Source organism: Grampus griseus (assembly GCF_964374135.1).
Source record: "Grampus griseus genome assembly, chromosome: 16".
In the NCBI taxonomy this organism is placed as follows: Eukaryota; Metazoa; Chordata; class Mammalia; order Artiodactyla; family Delphinidae; genus Grampus; species Grampus griseus.
In genome coordinates this window covers 13,000,361-13,021,219 of record NC_139010.1, presented here as the reverse complement: position 1 = coordinate 13,021,219, position 20,859 = coordinate 13,000,361, and the positions used below count along the sequence as shown (strand labels likewise).

The following is a 20,859-nucleotide window of genomic DNA, read 5'->3' as shown; positions in this document are numbered from 1 at the left end:
CCCTGCCAGGCGGTGCCGCCCACTCCGTGTTCCCAGGCATGCCGGCTGTCTCAGCACACACGGGGGCTCAGGGCTGGCGTGAGGGTCCAGGGAGGCCATGTCTACGGTGGAGGGGCTCAGAGGGGGGCACTACTGGGTGTGTGATCACCATTTAGTGCCATGAGGCACAACTCTGCTCCACGACCCCTGCTCCCCTCAAGTCCCAGGGTCCCACGTGGCCTACGCTCCAGCTGGGACCTCTGCTCTGAGGAGTTGGCCAGGCCTCCCTCCCTGCTTCACTTCCATCTCTGGCTCCAGGCCCAAGTCCCTGGCAAGTGGCGCAGTGGTTAAGACTCTGTGCTCCCAAAGCAGGGGGCCCGGGTTTGCTCCCCGGTCAGGGAACTAGATCCCACATGCATGCTGCAACTAAGAGTTCGCATCCCACAACTAAGGAGCCCGCCTGCTACAACTAAGGAGCTGGTGAGCTGCAACTAAGGAGAACTGCGAGCCACACCTTCCGTGGGAACTGCTGCTTCTCCAGCAAGTTGCAGACCATTTGCTAAAGCAAGATCTTGGGATTTTTCTCCTCTTAACTCCTCTCTCACAACCCCAAATCCTTGTTAACCCAACTGGAAAAGGCATCTGGATCCTGCATGGACAGAGCACCCAAATCCTTCACGTGGGTTCTCCAAAATCCAAACAGCCTCAGAAAGCCTAAGGGTCATCAGTGGTCCCCAAGCTCACCCTGGCTCTCTCACTGGCTGCGCACAGAGGCAGGCCAGCCTCATCTCACTCTCTCCGCTCTCACACAGCAGGAGCCATAGGGGAAGCCACCCTCGGTGTGATGTGTGCTGTGTGGGGCTAAGGCGAGGGCGGGGGTGGGGGCGGTGAGGTGCGTAGGGGTCAGGGCTGCTCCCTTACTGCGGATGCTGAGCTTCTCCCAGGAGCTGTGGTCCAGGCTCCGGTTAAGGTAGAGAAGCCCCGTGTCCTCCTGGATACGGACCCAGTCGTTCTCGTGCAGCCGTGTGCGGTAGGCGCCGTAGAGGTGCTGGCCCAGGCGGAAGCTGGGCACCTCCTCGGGGACGTCCTGCAGGGCGTGGACGTAGAGCAGGGGCATGCCGGCCGGCTGGTCCACGTACAGCCTCTCCCAGTAAGCATCCCTTGAGAAGTAGAGTCCCAGTGGGGCTGCAGGAAGCAGGGAAGCACATGAGGGAGGGAGGGAGGGAGGGAGGGGTGATGACAGTGATGACAGAGCCCAGAGCAGGCCTCCTAGGCGGACCAGTATTCCCCAGCGGCTTTATTTCACAGTATTTTAAATTGGAGTATAGTTGCTTTACAATGTTGCATTAGTTGCTGCTGTACAGCAAAGTGAATCAGCTATATGTATACATATATCCCCTCCTGTTTGAATTTCCTTCCCATTTAGGTCACCACATAGCACTGAGTAGAGTTCCCTGAGCTATAGAATAGGTTCTCATTACTTACCTATTTTATACATAGTATGCAAAGTGTATATATGTCAATCCCAATCTCCCAATTCATCCCATCATCCCCCACTTTACATTTTAATAGTAGATTCTTTGTGGACCAGAAAAGAAAACTTCACTAATTTAAAATTCTGATCTTAGTAGGTCTTTCTCATCTGCAGTCCTAAGTACATCAACACACAATTATCTATGTAGCTAAACACTAGCTGAGGGACCTCCCTGGTGGTGCAGTGGTTAAGACTCTGTGCTCCCAAAGCAGGGGGCCCGGGTTTGCTCCCTGGTCAGGGAACATGCATGCTGCAACTAAGAGTTCGCATCCCACAACTAAGGAGCCCACCTGCTACAACTAAGAAGCTGGTGAGCCACAACTAAGGAGAACTGCGAGCCACAAATAAGGAGCCTGGAAGCTGCAACTAAGACCCAGCGCAACTAAATAACTAACGAACTAACTAACTAAATAAATATTAAATAAAAAACACTAGCTGAAAGGACACCGCTTTAAAACAGAAAAAGGAGGAAGTGAGGCAGCTTAAAACCGTTGCAAAATCGCTCTCAATTACCCAAGTTTGATAAGCAGGTGAACCACTCAGCGGGGAGTTCACCCAGGCTTCTGAACAAATCACCTGGAGCCAGAGTTTTCAAGGGTACAAGATGCTGCCAGACAAGCAGGGCAGGCAGGAGTCACCAAAGACGAACAGAGCACTAATAAATCTTTAGCTAAAGTCAATCACTCTCCTACCATATGACCCAGAAATTCCACTCCATTTATCCAAGAAAAATGAAAACATAGTCCATCAAATGACTTATTCACAAATGCTGGGGTTATTCACAGAGCCAAGAACTGGAAAGAGTCCAGATGTGCTCCAGCGGGTGAAGAGATAAGCAAACGGTGGTCCATCAGGGCCACTGATACACATGACAGCCTGGACGGATGTCACAGACATCCTGCCAAGTAGAAGGGGCAGCATGAAAGAATCACACGTCATGGCTCCAGACTGATTTTAAGCGACAGAAATCAGACCAGCTACCTGCTGGTGGTGGGGGGAGGCACCAGACCAGGAAGGGCAGGAGGCATGTTCTGGGGAACATAAAGGCTTTGTATCCCGATACGGGCGTGGCTCACACAGGCACATCCACTGGTTAACAGTGTACAGCCAAGATTTATGCTTCAACCTATGTAGATTCTGTCGAAATTGATCGCCAAGGGACTGGGGGTAGAGCTGTAAATGCCATAAGGAAGGCGGATGCTGACCGTGGCTGCGTTGGGTGAGCCCACGGGAGCCCTCATCCTACTAACTCTGTTGACTTTGTGTATGTTCAGCATTTTTCATCACAAGAAGTTTTATAAAATAGTAAGAATTTTTTAAAAGGTGGATAAATGGGCAAGCAATGGTTAAAAAACCTGCAAGTGCTTAAAAACCTACTCTACGAAGCACAAAAAAGTACCAGCGCACAAAGCAAACATGAGAAACACTGTACTTTTGTGTAACCGGTTTCTCCTTTCCATCGGTTTGTTTCCACCTACATCCCGCTTCCCTTGCAGCCATGGGGGTGAGTGGCCGGTCCACTCCGCACGAGCAGAGGAACCCTGGGTCTGCCTGGGCCCTTGAGGACTCCCTTGGGTGTGGGAAACAACCAAGTGCCAGGTGAAGTCGGGTGAAGAGAACAGGTGAGACCTTTTGCATCCCAAAGTGGTAAAACAGTAAGAAAACTAGAAGGCTGCTTGCACTGAGGGAGGTTTCCCAAGGATGACCTCGAAGGCAGCCAGGCTGGGAATGCCAACTTGGAGGGAAGTGTGCATTCGGTCCTGCCAGCCCAGTGCCCAGTGTGGGTGCTGCCCTGCCAGACAGGCCTGGACCACAGAGCAAGGGTGAGAGGGTGAGAGCAGGAGAGAAACAGAGGGAGAGAGAGGGAAGGAGTGGAAAGAGAAAGGGGATCAGGTGAAAGGGGGAGAGGAAGGGGGGGAAAGAGCGATGCTCTGGCTAGAGCCAAAGGCCTGGCCCTGCACACCCCACACTAAAGACAGAGGTGGAGGGAAGGGGGCTGCCCGCCTGGTGCTGACCTACTAGACCTTCAGGAATCTGCTCCCTAGGAGTGCTGTCCCTGGAGTGGGACCCAAGGTTCCTGGGCCTCTGCAGGTGCGGTACAGGGAAGGGCAGGCTAGGACCTCCAGGAGCCAGCCCCGTGCCCTGAGAGAGGCTCTATGCCGTGGCCTTCCTGCCCTGCAGCCTCTTGGGGGAGGATCCACCCCAGAGCATCACACTGCCTGCCATCCAAGGCGGAGGCCGCTCGAGGAGCCGCAGAAAGAAGTCATGCTGGGGAACTCTGGGGAGGGAGAGCTGAGACACTGCTTCCCCCACCCTGGGGTCTCGTGGGCAGAGACCACCGGCAGGAGCTGCCCACACGTGGCTGAACGCCACCCTCCTGTCCCCACACCCTCCCTACTGGCCCAAGAAGACACAGGCTGCCCCGCAGATGCACTCAGGGCTGACTTCTTTGGGATTTAGTAGCTGATGCCCACAGACAGGCAGGCAGCTCAGAGGGCTGTGTCAGCCCCAAACGGCCACAGGACTGGACTCTTCCCTGCTCCTGTTAAAGGGCAGCCAGTGGCACCGCCTCGGAGCAGACCTTGTGCAAGCTGGGCCGAGTGATGGGCCACGGCTGACAGGTCCTCCCACACAGCTAGGATTCACTCCACAGGCTCGAGCTTCCCAGGAGAAGCTCACAGTTTGGGGTTCCAAAGAGGATCCTACAACACTGCTCATCACTGCTTTTTTTTTTCTTTTTTCTTCATTTGAAAATATCTTCTTCCAATTTATGACTTATATATTGATTTTTTTTTTTTTAACATCTTCATCACTGCTTTTGAGACAAAGGCAGGAGTACTTCCTGTGGTGTCTCCTCACCCAACAGGAGAGGAGAGTCACCCAATGGGAGGGGAGGGACAGCCGCAGAGGGGACCCTGATGGGGCTCGTCCCCCACTAGGAGCGTGCCGGAGCCCCACCACGCCGCCTGGCAGAGTAACCCCCAGTCTGTGCTCCTCACAGAAATCAGATGGGCTCCCAGCCTACAGCAGTACTCTGCCCGGCCCGGCCTGGCCGAGTCTGGGAAGGCAGGCTCAGAAGGGGGATGAGAACCAGCCACAGCTCTGCTGCCACAAGCCAAGGGCCCGAATCACGAGCAGCAGCCAGGCTTCCTTTCCCTCCAACCAACGGTCCATGAAGGCTGCGAGTCAGAGGCTCTAGCGGGAGCTCTGGGGTGGCGGGTGGCCAGGCAGGGGGAAGGACGCTGCTGCTCACTGCCCCGCGGACAGGAGAAGGGTGGGTCTCCCTTCCCTCTACCGCCGCCTTCTCCAGAGGACCTGGCCCGCTGCCTCACAGCGGTGTGGTGTGCAGTGAGCGCAGCCGGCTGGACCGACAGAGTGCAAGGCCAAGCCCCCCCGGCCCTCACACACACACACCGACCCTCCATTTTCTTCGCAATCCCAGACGGGGGTGCCAACGGGACCACTGCTTTGCAAACAGACACTGAGGCGGGAACAAAAGAAAGCTGTCTGCACACTCAAGGGCACACACACAGCCAGCCAGAGAACTGGGATTCGGACGGCAGTCCCTCCAGCAGCACACCCCTCTCCGGCCTGCTCAACCCCACTTCACAGCGGGCCGGGCCCTGCCGCCACCGTGCCCGCTGCCCCGCTGAGCCCTGCGTGGTGACCGCAAGTCAGCAACACCAGCCTGCAAAGAAGGTGGTCCCCAAGGGCTCACCTTCTCTTGGGAAGCTTGCATTCCCGGCAACAAAGAGGTTGAGAGACTGTAATTCCCAGTGGTTGACAGGGTGGTGGTGGCCTGGTGGCAGCCCAGGCTCGTGACACCACGCTGGGTGGGAAGGGGCTCAGCCAGGGCCAGGGCCGCCAGCATCCTCCTCATCCTGGCAGACAGGTGCGCACCGACTGCTAGTGATCTGGGATGCTGCCAGCGGGTCCCGTCTCACAGAGCTGCAGGCAACTCTGCTGGTGGGGAGCCCAGGGTGGATGTTGGTCCACAAGACAGCACACCGCCAAGGGCAGCCTGTGTCTGCCAGCCCGCTAGGCCACCAGCTCTCCGTGGTCTGCCAGACCCCTCCGTGGAGAGGTGAGGTCTGCGTTCCTGGCCCCCGGAGTACCAGCGAGAGTATGCTGTGTGACGACTGAGCCTGTGTCAGGAGAGGAACACAGCTTCTGCCGGCTCATCCTCTGGGGACACACACACGCACACACCCCGTCCCCGGCCCCGGTCAGCTGTGCAAGAACCAGCTGCCCTTGGAGCCACCAGTGGGGGGACCTTACAGATGGGTCTTCTGTGGCGGGGGGGAGAGGCCTGCCCCGCCTGCCAGGTAGGGAGGAACAGATCCAGAACAGGGCTCCTCCTCCGGGGCCCCCTGGGGTGCATGCACTTTCAATGGTCCGGGGTCTGGGAGGTAGGAGGGGCCCGAGCTCCCGGGAGCCCCTACCTCCAAGCTGGTCCAGTCCCCACCATACAGACCACATGTGCAGGAGAGAATGGGCCTTGCCCGCTCTCATCTCACAGAGCCAAGCCCTACGGGATCTGTGTGGGGCTCAGTCTGTTGCTGCCTAAAGGGATTTGTGGGCTGGGCAATGCTTGTGAGCAGAAACAGACTTAAATGCATGTAAAATGCCTCCCAGGTGGTCCCTGCTCAGGGCACGGCTGCCTTAATCTCCTCCTTGTCACAAACACTTTCAGATGGAAAAACACATGGTCCGAGGTGGGGAATGAGGACGTGGGTGCAGGGCTGGCCTCAAGGGGGTATAGCCTGGGGAGACCACAGGGCCCCGTGCTTGGTTTAATGCCCTGCTGTCACTGTCCTGAAACCCTTCAAAATTCTAGAACAAGGGGCCCACATCTTCATTCCACGCTGGGCCCCACAAATGATGTGGCCAATCCTGGTGGGTGAATGAGGAGAGCCTGGGACGGGCCGTCGCTGGTGTCCAGTTTCGTGGGGCTGTGCAGCCTCTGCAGAGTGGTGGCCTCCTCTGGACCTCGCTTTCTTCAACTGTGAACAAGAGAAGGGCAGGCTGGGGAGAGGAGGAGCAGCCTTTGCACAGGTTCATATTGTACAAAGCTCTCACTTCGGATTCACAATCACCATGCGCAAATCCCTTCACTGTCCCATTTCACAGGTAGGAACACTGAGGCTGGGAGGTGAGAAGCTTTCCCAAGGTCAAACAGCTGGAGATTCTGCATCTCGGGGTTTGGTACAATGGCTAACAAAGTGGTGGTGGAAGTCAGGATCAGGGCAGACGCTGGTCCCGCTGAGAAGCCCAGGGCCCTGCCGGTTGACCGCCCCTCCCTGCCGGCATCGTTTTGCCAGGAAGAGCTTCCCGGCCTGTAAGCTCAGACCTGCCTCTGGTGAGAGTCTCCCCTGGAACTTCGGGCAGGTCAACACAGCAGGACTTGCAAAGCCTGTCCCATCCATGCCTTCCATCCCTGAATGTCACCGGGTGACAGAATTGTCCCCCCACACAGCTTCATGTTTCTGCCTGGATAGAACATGAAATCACCTCGAGGTTCTGGTTCCTTAGGCTGCCCCGGCACCACAGCAAGGGGTAAGGAGCTGGTTTTTGCTCACACAGGAGGGGCGGGTCCCGCACTGCTCAGGACACAACTGCCAAAGGCCCAAGTCGCTGCTCACGTTTGGAGAGACCCCAAGAAACTTCACGGCGTGTGTGTGTGTGTGTGTGTGTGTGTGTGTGTGTGTGTGTGTGTGTTTGTGTGTGTGCCCGGGCATGCAGGAGGTGGCAGAGGTGCATCAGTCCAAGACCCCATCTGCTCCCACCCTGCCCCACCCCTGCAGGGAGAAGATGTGGAACTAAGGTTCAGTGGGGGTGAGGTGCCGCTCTGCTCCGAGCAGGGCCTCCTTCAACATCTTTACAAGTAGAGCGACCCGGGCGCTGACGGTCTCATGCGGCGCATGCAGTCACCAGCCTTCTTCTACCCCGGAAGGGCAGCTTTCAATGTTCCATACCTGGCTGGGATGTGTCATTTACTTGTATTTGGATGCAGACAGAACCAGGCCCAAATCCCCACCTCACTCTCGCTCATTTAACTCTCCACAAGCTCAGACGTGCGTGCACACTCACACAGGCACTCTTACCCACACTGGTCACAGGGGCATACGTTCTCAGACATGCATGGGATGCTCTGAGCACCCTTCTTTGCAGTGGAGGACACCGCAGGTGGACAAGAGTTTCTGGTTGTCACCCCTTGCTTCTGCGGCACAGGGTGTGGGGACATCCCCTGGGCTCCACCTCAGTCACGTGCCAGACGCACACCGTCCCTCGGTGCCAGCACAGCCCACGCCCTTACCCCGCGATCACCTTCCCACAGCTTCCCAGACCGGACGCCTCTGTATGCCCGCTGACAGCCTCAATTCCCCTGTGCCTGGACGGTGGCCTCCTGCTAGCCTGCACAACCTAGCCAACTTCTCCACGTGCAGTGGGCTGTGACCCCAGCCTGGGGAGGGGGCCCCTTCCCTGGGTGTCCGCCCTTAGCCTGAGGGTGGCCCACAGAGCCTTCCTACACTCACCACTGCTGACCAACTCTTACGTTAACCTCTCCTGGTTCCTTTGCTGTGTGGGTACTGTCTCCTGACTGGACGCAGACTGATACACACACATCTCCCTCTTACATATACACTTCTTATCTCACACGCACGTGGTTCCACACTCTCACATTGTTGCACACTCACCCCCCCTTCCCCATTCTCTCGTTCATTTAGTGAGACACACTGAGCCTGCCCAGCCCTGACCGTAGGCTCACCTCACCAGCTCTCCTGATCAGCCCTGGCCATCAGGGGCCACACACAGCTCCCCTGAGGTTCCCTCGACCTCCTCGCCACCCTCAGTGGAGGATGTGCTGCCATCTGACCATGCCAGGCCAGATCTAGGCAGTTACTTCCTAACCGGGTGCCCTTGGCTAACCAGGGTGAGTCACACTCACTGTGGTCATGGACACACCCAGGGCCCCAGACAACTAGAAATGTCCTAGGACTATACCTTGAAAGCCAGAATTTGGGGCTCTCAAGAAAGAAAAAACATTGTGAGACGGTATGATCTGAGAACCGTGTGGGGTTACAGCAGCGCCTGAATCTGTGTGCAAGGCAGGCCCTTCCTGCAGAATCCACTCACCAGGCAGCCCCGCTCCTGCCCTTGATGAGCACCAGATCATGCAGATGAGTCTTATTATGGTCCAGCAGAACCTCCTTAACAGACGGTTTCCTAATGCCATCATCTTCACTGGGAATGGGAACCAGATCTTGTGGGCTCCTCCCCGGGGGCGGCCCCTCCCCCTGCGGGCCAGCTGTCCCTGTGGGGCGTCCCTCCAGCCCCAAGGCCCAGACAAGGGTGCTTGGCACCATCACCCTTTCCTCATCCACCTCACGCCCCTCCTCCCATATCCCGTTCACGTTTTCTCTTTATTCCAGTTCTATATTTGATATGTACAGAATATATTTTGCAAAACATTTATGCCAAAAGTATATTCTGTGACAAACATCCATGAACCCATGGCTGACGTAACTGGACACTTGGCAACACTGCTGCCCCTCCCACGCCCTCACATTCCACCTCATCCATTCACAGCCAACGTGAATCTGTGTCTGTGTTTTTCTTATCTCCCTCCATTTTAAAACTTTTACCTCATTCTTTTTTTTTTTGAATTTTATTTTATTTATTTTTTTATATAGCAGGTTCTTATTAGTTATCCATTTTATACATATTAGCCTATATATGTCAATCCCAACCTCCCAATTCATCACACCCCAGCCCCGCCGCTTTCCCCCCTTGGTGTCCACGTGTTTGTTCTCTAATCTGTGTCTCTATTTCTGCCCTGCAAACTGGTTCATCTGTACCATTTTTCTAGGTTCCACATATATGCGTTAATATACAATATTTGTTTTTCTCTTTCTGACTTACTTCACTCTGTATGCCAGTCTCTAGATGCATCCACATCTCTACAAAAGATCCAATTTCGTTCCTTTTTATGGCTGAGTAAAATTCCATTGCATATATGTGCCACATCTTCTTTATGCATTCATCTGTTGATGGGCATTTAGGTTGCTTCCATGACCTGGCTATTATAAATAGTGCTGCAATGAACACTGGGGTACATGTGTCTTTTTGAATTATGGTTTTCTCTGGGTATATGCCCAGTAGTGCGATTGCTGGGTTGTATGGTAATTCTATTTTTAGTTTTTTAAGGAAACTCCATACTGTTCTCCATAGTGGCTGTATCAATTACATTCCCACCAACAGTGCAAGAGGGTTCACTTTTCTTCACACCCTCTCCAGCAATTGTGGTTTGCAGATTTTCTGATGATGCCCATTCTAACTGGTGTGAGGTGACATCTCATTGTAATTTTGATTTGCATTTCTCTAATAATTAGTGATGTTGTGCTTCTTGGCCATCTGTATATCTTCTTTGGAGAAATGTCTATTTAGGTCTTCTGCCCACTTTTGGATTTGGATTGTTTTTATGATTTTTTTTTTTTGTGGTACGTGGGTCTCTCACTGTTGTGGCCTCTCCCGTCACGAAGCACAGGCTCCGGACGCGCAGGCTCAGCAGCCATGGCTCACGGGCCCAGCCGCTCCGCGGCATGTGGGATCTTCCCGGACCGGGGCACAAACCCGTGTCTCCTGCATCCACAGGCGGACCCTCAACCACTGCGCCACCAGGGAAGCCCTGTGTTTTTAATATTGAGCTGCACAAGCTGTTTATATATTTTGGAGGTTAATCCTTTGTCTGTTGATTCATTTGCAAATATTTTCTCCCATTCTGAAGGCTGTCTTTTCATCTTGTTTGTAGTTTCCTTTGCTTTACAAAAGCTTTGAAGTTTCATTAGGTCCCATTTGTTTATTTTTGTTTTTATTTCCATTACTCTAGGAGGTGGATCAAAAAGATCTTGCTGTGATTTATGTCAAAGAGTGTTCTTCCTCTGTTTTCCTCTAAGAGCATTATAATGTCCGGTCTTACATTTAGGTCTCTAATCCATTTTGAGATTACTTTTGTGTATGGTGTTAGGGAGTGTTCTAATTTCATTCTTTTCCATGTAGCTGTCCAGTTTTCCCAGCACCACTTATTGAATATACTGTCTTTTCTCCATTGTATATCCTTGCCTCCTTTGTCATAGATTAGTTGACCATAGGTGTGTGGGTTTATCTCTGGGCTTTCTATCCTGTTCCGTTGATCTATATTTCTGTTTTTCTGCCAGTTCCATATTGTCTTGATTAGCTTTGTAGTATAGTCTGAAGTCAGGGAGTCTGATTCCTCCAGCTCTGTTTTTTTCCCTCAAGACTAATTTGGCTATTCAGGGTCTTTTGTGTTTCCATCAAAATTTTAAGATTTTTTTGTTCTAGTTCTGCAAAAAAATGCCATTCGTAATTTGATAGGGATTGCATCGAATCTGTAGATTGCTTTGGGTAGTATAGTCATTTTCACAATATTGATTCTTCCAATCCAAGAACATTGTATGTATCTCTCCATCTGTTTGTATTATCTTTAATTTCTCTCATCAGTGTCTTATACTTTTCTGAATACAGGTGTTTTGTCTACCTAGGTAGGTTTATTCCTAGGTATTTTATTCTTTTTGTTGCAATGGTAAATGGGAGTGTTTCCTTAATTTCTCTTTCAGATTTTTCATCATTAGTGTACAGGAATGCAAGAGATTTCTATGCGTTAATTTTGTATCCTGCAACTTTACCAAATTCATTGATCAGCTCTAGTAGTTTTCTGGTGGCATCTTTAGGATTCCCTACGTGTAGTATCACGTCATCTGCAAGCAGTGACAGTTTTACTTCTTCTTTTCCAATTTGGATTCCTTTTATTTCTTTTTCTTCTCTGATTGCCATGGCTAGGACTTCCAAAACTTTGTTGAATAACAGTGGCAAGAGTGGGCATCCTTGTCTTGTTCCTGATCTTAGAGGAAATGGTTTCAGTTTTTCACCATTGAGAATGGTGTTTGCTGTGGGTCTGTCATATATGGCCTTTATTATGTTGAGGTAGGTTTCCTCTATGCCCACTTTCTGGAGAGTTTTTGTCATACATGGATGTATGACAAAAGCTTTCTCAAAAGCTTTTTCTGCATCTGTTGAGATGATCAGATGGTTTTTATTCTTCAATTTGTTAATATGGTGTATCACATTGATTGATTTGAAGAATGCTTGCATCCCTGGGATAAATCCCACTTGATCATGGTGTATGATCCCTCTAATGTGTTGTTGGATTCTGTTTGCTAGTATTTTGTTGAGGATTTTTGCATCTGTATTCATCACTGATATTGGTCCGTAATTTTTTTTTTTTTTGTAGTATCTTTGTCTGGTTTTGGTATCAGGGTGATGGTGGCCCTCACAGAATGAGTTTGGGAGTGTTCCTTCCTCTGCAATTTTTTGGAAGAGTTTGAGAAGGATGAGTGTTAGCTCTTCTCTAAATGTTTGATAGAATTCACATGTGAAGCCATCTGGTCCTGGACTTTTGTTTGTTGGAAGATTTTTAATCACAGTTTCAATTTCATTGCTTTTGATTGGTCTGTTCATATTTTCTATTTCTTCCTGGTTCAGCCTTGGAAGGTTATACCTTTCTAAGAATTTGTCCATTTCTTCCAGATTGTCCATTTTACTGGCATAGAGTTGCTTGCAGTAGTCTCTTAGGATGCTTTGTATTTCTGTGGTGTTTGTTGTAACTTATCCTTTTTCATTTCTAATTTTATTGATTTGAGTCCTCTCCCTCTTTTTCTTGATGAGTCTGGCTAATGGTTTATCAATTTTGTTTATCTTCTCAAAGAACCAGCTTTTAGTTTTATTGATCTTTGCTATCGTTTTCTTTGTTTCTGTTTCATTTATTTCTGCTCTGATCTTTATGATTTCTTTCCTTCTGCTAACTTTGGGTTTTGTTTGTTCTTCTTTCTCTAGTTTCTTTAGGTGTAAGGTTAGATTGTTTATTTGAGATTTTTCTTGTTTCTTGAGGTAGGCTTGTGTAGCTGTAAACTTCCCTCCTAAAACTGCTTTTGCTGCATCCCATAGGCTTTGGAACGTCGTGTTTTCGTTGTCTCTAGGTATTTTTTGATTTCCTCTTTGATTTCTTCAGTGATCTCTTGGTTATTTAGTAATGTATTGTTTAGCCTCCATGTGTTTGTGTTTTTTACGTTTTATTCCCTGTAACTGATTTCTAATCTCATAGTGTTGTGGTCAGAAAAGATGCTTGATATGATTTCAATTTTCTTAAATTTACTGAGGCTTGATTTGTGACCCAAGATGTGATCTATCCTGGAGACTGTTCTGTGTGCACTTGAGAAGAAAGTGTAATCTGCTGTTTTTGGATGGAATGTCCTATAAATATCAATTAAATCTATCTGGTCTATTGTGTCATTTAAAACTTGTGTTTCCCTATTAATTTTCTGTTTGGATGATCTGTCCATTGGTTAAGTGAGGTGCTAAAGTCCCCCACTATTATTGTGTTACTGTTGATTTCCTCTTTTAGAGCTGTGAGCAGTTGCCTTATGTACTGAGGTGCTCCTATGTTGGGTGCATATATATTTATAATTGTTATATCTTCTTCTTGGATTGATCCCTTGATCATTATGTAGTGTCCTTCCTTGTCTCTCGTAACAGTCTTTATTTTAAAGTCTATTTTATCTGATATGAGTATTGCTACTCCAGCTTTCTTTTGATTTCCATTTGCATGGAATATCTTTTTCCATCCCCTCACTTTCAGTCTGTATGTGTCCCTAGGTGGGTCTCTTGTGGACAGCATATATATGGGTCTTGTTTTTGTATTCATTCAGCGAGCCTGTGTCTTTTGGTTGGAGCATTTAATCCATTCATGTTTAAGGTAATTTTCGATATGTATGTTACTACTCCATTTTCTTAATGGTTATGGGTTTGTTTATGTAGGTCCTTTTCTTCTCTTGTGTTTCCCACTTAGAGAAGTTCCTTTAGCATTTGTTGTAGAGCTGGTTTGGTGGTGTTGAATTCTCTTAGCTTTTGATCGTCTGTAAAGCTTTTGATTTCTCCATTGAATCTGAATGAGATCCTTGCCGGTTAGAGTCATCTTGGTTGTAGGTTCTTCCCTTTCATCACTTTAAATATATCTTGCCACTCCCTTCTGGCTTGTAGAGTTTCTGCTGAGAAAGCAGCTGTTAACCTTATGTGAGTTCCCTTGTATGTTATTTGTCATTTTTCCCTTGTTGATTTCAATAATTCTTCTTAGTCTTTAATTTTTGTCAGTTTGATTACTGTGTGTCTCAGCATGTTTCTTCTTGGGTTTATCCTGCCTGGGACTCTCTGTGCTTCCTCAACTTGGGTGGCTTTCCTCTCCCATGTTAGGGAAGTTTTTGACTATAATCTCTTCAAATATTTTCTCTGGTCCTTTCTCTCTCTCTTCTCCTTCTTGGACCCCTATAATGCGAATGTTGTTGCATTTAATGTTGTCCCAGAGGTCTCTTAAGCTGTCTTCATTTCTTTTCATTCTTTTTTCTTTATTCTGTTCCGTGGTAGTGAATTCCACCATTCTGTCTTCCAGGTCACTTATCCGTTCTTCTGACTCAGTTATTCTGCTATTGATTCCTTCTAGTGTATTTTTCATTTCAGTTATTGTGTTGTTCATCTCTGTTTGTTTGTTCTTTAATTCTTGTAGGTGTTTGTTAAACATTTCTTGCATCTTCTTGATCTTTGCCTCCATTCTTTTTCCGCGGTCCTGAATCATCTTCACTATCATTATTCTGAATTTTTTCTGGAATGTTGCCTATCTCCTTTTACCTCATTCTTGGAAGGCACTTTTGCTGGGTAGAGAATTCTGCAGGACTGTTATTCTGTCCTTCAAAGGCATGTTTCTGCTGCCCTGCTTCTGAAAGCTCTGTGCTTATTCTAATTGTCCCTCCTTGGTGTTCTCTCTTCTCTCTGGTTGCTTCTAGGACCTCCTGTGTTTGGTGCTCTCCAGTTTCACTCCTATTAGCCAGCCTGCTCACCCCCATGTGCCTTTCCTCCTTCTCAGCTTATCCTCCGGGTGCTCTCTCTCCAGATTCTCCTCTAGCAAACGGCAGCCAGTCCCATGGCTCAAATGACTGCCTCTGGGCTGAGGACTGCCACGTTCACCAGCCCTGACCTCCTCCTGAGTGCTAGATGCACCCCTACCAACTTGCTCCATCCTCTCCCTTGTCTCAGTCCAGCTTAGAGAACCACACAGCCTCCCCACCCCAGTCTAGGCGCCATGCACCTCAGACTCGCTCTGAGCCCTTCCCTCTTCCATCCCTTACACCAGCCCACAGACTGCCCTCTGCCACCCCCCGCCCAAGCTGCTGTGCACCCTCACCTCGCTCACCTGGACAACACCATGATGCCAACCAGTCTCCCTGAGCCCACTCTTGACCCCACAGCCCACTTGCCCCAGAGCAGCCAGGGTTAGTCAAATCATGTCACCCTCTGCCTGAAAGAACTGTCTGACAGAACAAACTAATAAGTGAACCAATGAATGAATCAAGGAAGCAACAAACTGATACATAAATGGTTTCATGAACACATGTGGGTAACGGCTGGGCACATTTGGGAAATGGTCAGAATTGGGGATAGGAGAGGGGGTGGGGCCAGGGAGGTGGTTCAGATCAGATCAGACTTGGCTATGACACTCTGGCTTGGTCTGGGAGCCATAGGTGGATGGTCAGCAGCAGGATGAGCTGGATGGAGCCTCGTGGATGCCCCTCCTGTGCTCACAAGGCTCTCGTGGAGCACGCAGGCGCCCTTTAGCGCACTAGCCGCCTTAGTGAGGCCAGCAGTTGGTGTTGAGCAAATAGCCATGAGAACAGCTGAGAACAAAATCACTGACCCTGGCTCAGGAAATGACATACTGGTAACTGAGGAACACTGTCACTTGGAGACGTTAGGCAGAACATGTGTGCTCATTCACACATGTGCACGTGCACACGCACACACACACACACATGTGTGCACTCTCAGGCAGGGTCACCCTGCACTATGTTCACACACCGTCATCTCGATGCTTTGTCCCAGCTGGAGGCTGGCTTTGCAAGGGATTGTAATGTAATTTTGCTCTTAGGAAAAAAGCACAGATGAGGGAAGGCTCTACTGAGCATAATGAATTTGGGGGTAAAGAGGATCCTAGTTTTTAAAATTAATTGTGATAAAATACACATAACATAACGTACCATCTTAACCATTAAGTGTACATTTCAGTGTCATTAAAATAAATTCACATTGTTTTTCAACCATCACCACCATCCATCATCTCCAGAACTCTTTCATCTTGCAAAACTGAAACTCTACACCTATTAAACACTAATTCCCATTCCCCACCTCCTCCAGCCCCTGGCAACCACCATGTGACATTTTGCCTCTGAATCTGACTACTCCAGGTACCTCATATGAGTGGAATCATACAGCATTTGGCTTTCTGTCACTGGCTTAATTTCATTTACCATAATGTCCTCAAGGTTTATCTATGTTGTAGCATGTATCAGAATTTCCTTCCTTTCTGAAGGTTGAATAGTATTCTGTTGTATGGATATACCACATTTGGTTTATCCATTCATCCACTGATAGACAGTTGGGTTGCTTCCACCTTTTAGCTATTGCGAATAATTCTGCTATGTACATGGGCATACAAATATCACTTTGAGACCTTGATTTTCAGTGTATACTCAGAAGTGGAATTGCTGGATCATATGGTAATCTTATTTTTGAGTTTTTGAAGAACTTTCACACTGTTTTTCACAGTGGCTGCACCATTATACATTCCCACCAACAGTGAATAAAGGGTTCTAATTTCTCCACATCCTTGCCAACACTTGTGATTTGCCATTTTTTAAAACATCTTTTTTAGAGTATAACTGCTTTACAGTGGTGTGTTAGTTTCTGCTTTATAACAAAGTGAATTAGCTATACCTATACATATATCCCCATATCTCTTCCCTCTTGTGTCTCCCTCCCACCCTCCCTATCCCACCCCTCTATGTAGTCACAAAGCACCAAGCTGATCTCCCTGTGCTATGTGGCTGTTTCCCACTAGCTACCTATTTTACTTCTGGTAGTATATATAAGTCCATGCCACTCTCTCACTTCGTCCCAGCTTATCCTTCCCCCTTCCCATGTCCTCAAGTCCATTCTCTACGTCTGTGTCTTTATTCCTGTCCTGCCCCTAGGTTCTTCATAACCTTTTTTTTTTTCTTTAGATTCCATATGTATGTGTTAGCATGCGGTATTTGTTTTTCTCTTTCTGACTTACTTCACTCTGTATGACAGACTCTAGGTCCATCCACCTCATTACAAATAACTCAATTTCATTGCCATTTTTTTTGACAGTAGCCAACCTAATGGGTGTGTGGTTATATCACACTGTGGTTTTGATTTGCATTTCCCTAACGATCAGTAATGTTGAGCATCTTTTCATGTGCTTACTGGCTACTTCTTCTCAGGAGGAATGTCTGTTCAAGTGCTTTGCCCATTTTTTTTTAAAGTCTTTATTGAATTTGTTACAATAATGCTTCTGTTTTGTGTTTTGGTTTTGCGGCAGCAAGGCACGTGGGATCTTAGCTCCCCAACCAGGGATGGAACCTGCACCCCCTGCATTGGAAGGTGAAGTCTTAACCAGTGGACTGCCAGGGAAGTCCCGTTTTGCCCATTTTTGAATTGGGTTTTGTTGTTGTTGTTGGGTTGTAGTTCTTTATATGTTCTGGATAGTAACCTTTTATCAGACAGCTGATTTGCAAATATTTTCTCCCATTTCACAGGCTGCCTTTTCACTTTGTTGACTGTGTCCTTTGATGTTTTAAATTTTGACGCAATACAATTTATCTATTTTTTCTTTTGCTGCCTGTGCTTTGGTGTCACGTATGTTTTAAAGATGTGCCCACAACTCTTCCTTTAGAACCGAGTAAGAACAGAACCAGTAAATTCCTGGCTCCATCTGGCATCCTACCCACGCTGCCCTGGCTGCCTGCCACCAGCCAGGTAAATGCCTATGCACTGCAGGTTTCTGCTGTGGTTCCTGCCTTGGCTCACAGCACCACAGTACCCAGGTACAGGAGAGACCTGAATGGCTGAGGGGCTCACCATCCACTGGGAGAGCGCACACACAAGCCTGGCCATGTGGGCCCACCCTTAGTGCCAGAGTCCCAGGGGTCCTCCATTTCCAATAGGCACCGACACTGCAGATGCTGGGGCATGCGCTTCCCACTCTAACTGCCTCAGCGCACACAGTGGGCACAGTGCCCAGGGGCCCACACAAATGTTTTAGTTGACGTTAAAGTCAGAAGGAAGAAAAAATGTAATAATAAGGACTGTGTAACAATAAAGCAGCCTGGATTATATTTGTCTTTATATTAATAGTCATGAAATATAATCCTACTTTTTCATGGGGAAAGGGGCCCACAGAGGTCACAGGGCCTGAACCCACAGTCAGTAGTCATGACGTGGCCCTGGCCCTGGCTCTCCCCACAGAGAAGGCAGAGCCCAGTCCCAGGCCAGCTGAGTTTGGCTCAGAGCCCTTCCCTCTGCCTGTGTGGCCACACCTCCTCCCCACACGTGCCAAGGTGCCAACCCCAGAAGTCCTGTGTGACCACTCAGTGCACCCTGCCCAACAACTCAGTTTCCTCCTGCCTTCCCTGCACCCAGGGTTCAGAGGGCTCCTGGCCTCCCGCCTGCCCCGGGCAGCCACCACACACGCCTGCTCCCAGGTGTCTTTCTGAGCCCTTCGCTGGGCTTCCTGTGCCCGATGCCTGCAGGTCCCACTGTGGTACCCTGGCTCCGGACCTCGTGCTCACTCTTCCCAGCCTTGCCAACGAGCCCCGGGTATGTGGTCCCCCACCCCGTCTTCTCTCCTAGGCAAGCCCCTGCCCAGCTCAGCCCTCTCCCCGCGTTCCCCCAGCCATGCTGGCCTTTCCCCCCTTCACTCCCAGAGCACCGACCTGATGCTAAAAGAAGCAGAGACTGTAAAGACCCACAGGGCCAGCACTGGGCCTGTCTTGCTCACCACTGCATCCCCACAACCTTGCCTGATGCCTGGCACAGAGGAGGTGTGAAGGGAAGGCCTGGGTGGGCTCTAGTAATTTGACATCCACAGGAAGCTCACCTTTTTTAAAAATAATTAATTAATTAATTAATTTTTGGCTGCACTGGGTCTTTGTTGCTGCTCACGGGCTTTCTCTAGTTGCGGCGAGCAGGGGCTACTCTTTGTTGTGGTGCGCGGTCTTCTCATTGCGGTGGCCTCTCTTGTTGCGGAGCATGGGCTCCAGGTGTGTGGGCTTCAGTAGTTGTGGCTCGCGGACTCTAGAGCACAGGCTCAGTAGCTGTGGCCTACGGGCTTAGCTGCTCTGCGGCATGTGGGATCTTCTCGGACCAGGGCTCGAACCCGTGTCCCCTGCGTTGGCAGGCGGATGCTCAACCACTGCACCACCAGGGAAGCCCAGACAGCTCACTTTGAGAGCCAGCTGCCTCTGTCCATGCGTCCCTGGCTCAGCTGAGCTGTACTCAGTCACAAGCCAATGTCTCCCTGAGGGGGGGAATCTGACAGCTTGTCCCAGTCCCGATGCTGCGAATTGAAGCCTTTGTCTACAAAATCATGGAGAAAACTCTGGCCTCTGCAGGCGTACCCAACAGATGGCCAGCTTAGTGCATACACTGGGCGCTCAGTAAATGCCAGGGCTATCTTCTGCCCTGACGCCCAATGACGACAGCAGTCACCACTAGTGCAGCCTTGATTCCAGTCGTCAATTTCTTCTCCCCCAAATGCTGCCAGCAGCCCTCAGTGGGCAGCACGTGCCAGGGTGGCCACAAGTCTGAGTGGCCTTCCTGGTCTGGCCTGGGCACCCAGCAAGGGCCAGTTGCTTGGGCCCACACACAAGCAAGAGCAAGCAGCCATCCTGGCACACACTGGGTGCCCAGGGCTCTCCACGCTCCTGAGAGTTCTGCCTGGTACAGAGCCCGCGCTCCTGCCTGCCTGTCTGGTTTGCGGCTTCGCACACAGCACAGCTCTCTGGGCCCTTCCCACCATCATCCCTCCAGCCTGAGCCCTCTCTGTGTGGTCCGTGGTGGGGAGGGCAGGGGACCCCATTTGGGGGTGCAGTGTCTCCCCGGACGCCCGTCTTCCTGGGCCCTGGCTGGACAGGGCGGCCGGCGGCCTGTAAGAGCAGCTGGACGGAGGAGGAGAGACCTGAGGGCCAGCCCGTGCCTCAGAGGCCCCACCGGCCCTGCACGGACAGGCATCCTCCTCCACACGTGCGAAAAGTTCTGCCATGCACACCTTGCCTGAGCTCTCGCTGTAGACCTCACTCTCCCCATCCAACACTGGGAAACACAATTCACCTCTTGCCCTCAGAGCGGAACCGCAACCAGGCCCAGGTCCCCTGACACCCCACCACGCCATGCACGCAGCCCTCTGCTGAGAGTGGGGAAGGCGTCAGGGTGAGGCTGGAGTTTGGGGGAGTGAGGCGTGCACCCGAGGTCTGCAGCCCGGCAGCCCGGGTGCCAGCAGCCCAGACTCATACCCGGCACACAAGCCCCAGCCTTCTGCTCCCAGAGGCCTGGGGCCCAGGCTGCACCCAGGCTGCACCCGGGGCCACCACCCATGCTTCCCCACCCGCCCAGGCCAGATGCAGAGGCCTCGCTCAGATGATGGACGCTCCTGCCCAAATGTGATTTCCCAGCTGATGCCGAGTTAATCACCAGCCTCACTGGCAGTTCTTTCCGGCTTCTGTGCAAAGGAAACTGCCAATTAGGTTACAATTAATTTCTTACCCAGGGCAAGGCCTGGCTGGAAAAAGACTGGCCACCCAAGTGGCCTGCTGATGACTGTGCGGGTCACCAGGCTCGCTCGGCTCCAGGGCTCTTGTGCCCTGAAGTGCCAGCCCCGGCTTGGGGGTGATGGGTCAGGACATCCCCGGCCTGGACCCTGGTGCCACTGCTTGGGCAACCGTCCCCTCTCCCACCCAGCAGGGCACTGCGATTCAGACTTAAATCTGTCACCCCACCTATCTAGGGCTCCTCAGACAGAGGTGGTCCTGCCCATCTCTGCCCCTCCCCCAGCACCCCTCTCACCCTGATTCAACATTAACCGGCAAGACTTCTACATTCTTCCCGAGAGGCCCTGTTCTAAGCGCTTCACGCACGTTGTCCCACTTAATCAACGCGACATCTGCCAGAGGTAACAAAGACAACTTTGTTCCCTGTCTTACAGAAGGGGAAACCAAGGCAGAGAAAGGCTACCTTGCCCAAGGCCACACAGAGAGTGAGCCAGGACTTAAGCCAAGGGTCCCACCCAGCCCAGTGTACGCGGCCACCAGGCTCCTCTGCTCAGTGACGGTCGTGCACACGTGTGCGGAAAAGCCAGGGCACCG

At 50.6% G+C, this 20,859-nt stretch overlaps 1 protein-coding gene across 13 annotated transcripts in view; it reads right to left on the bottom strand.

The window, feature by feature from the left end:
* Positions 1-20,859, bottom strand: part of RET (ret proto-oncogene) — a gene marked incomplete at its 3' end in the record, with an annotated part of 60,980 nt that overhangs the window by 30,695 nt on the left and 9,426 nt on the right. For 12 of the 13 annotated variants that reach the window (XM_082674286.1, XM_082674291.1, XM_082674292.1 and 9 more), the window contains exon 2: positions 901-1,164. The exons of the other annotated variant lie outside the window; for it this stretch is intronic. In XM_082674286.1, the coding sequence (XP_082530412.1) occupies positions 901-1,164 (264 nt within the window). The remainder of the gene's footprint in view (positions 1-900; positions 1,165-20,859) is intronic. 13 annotated transcript variants of the gene reach the window in all.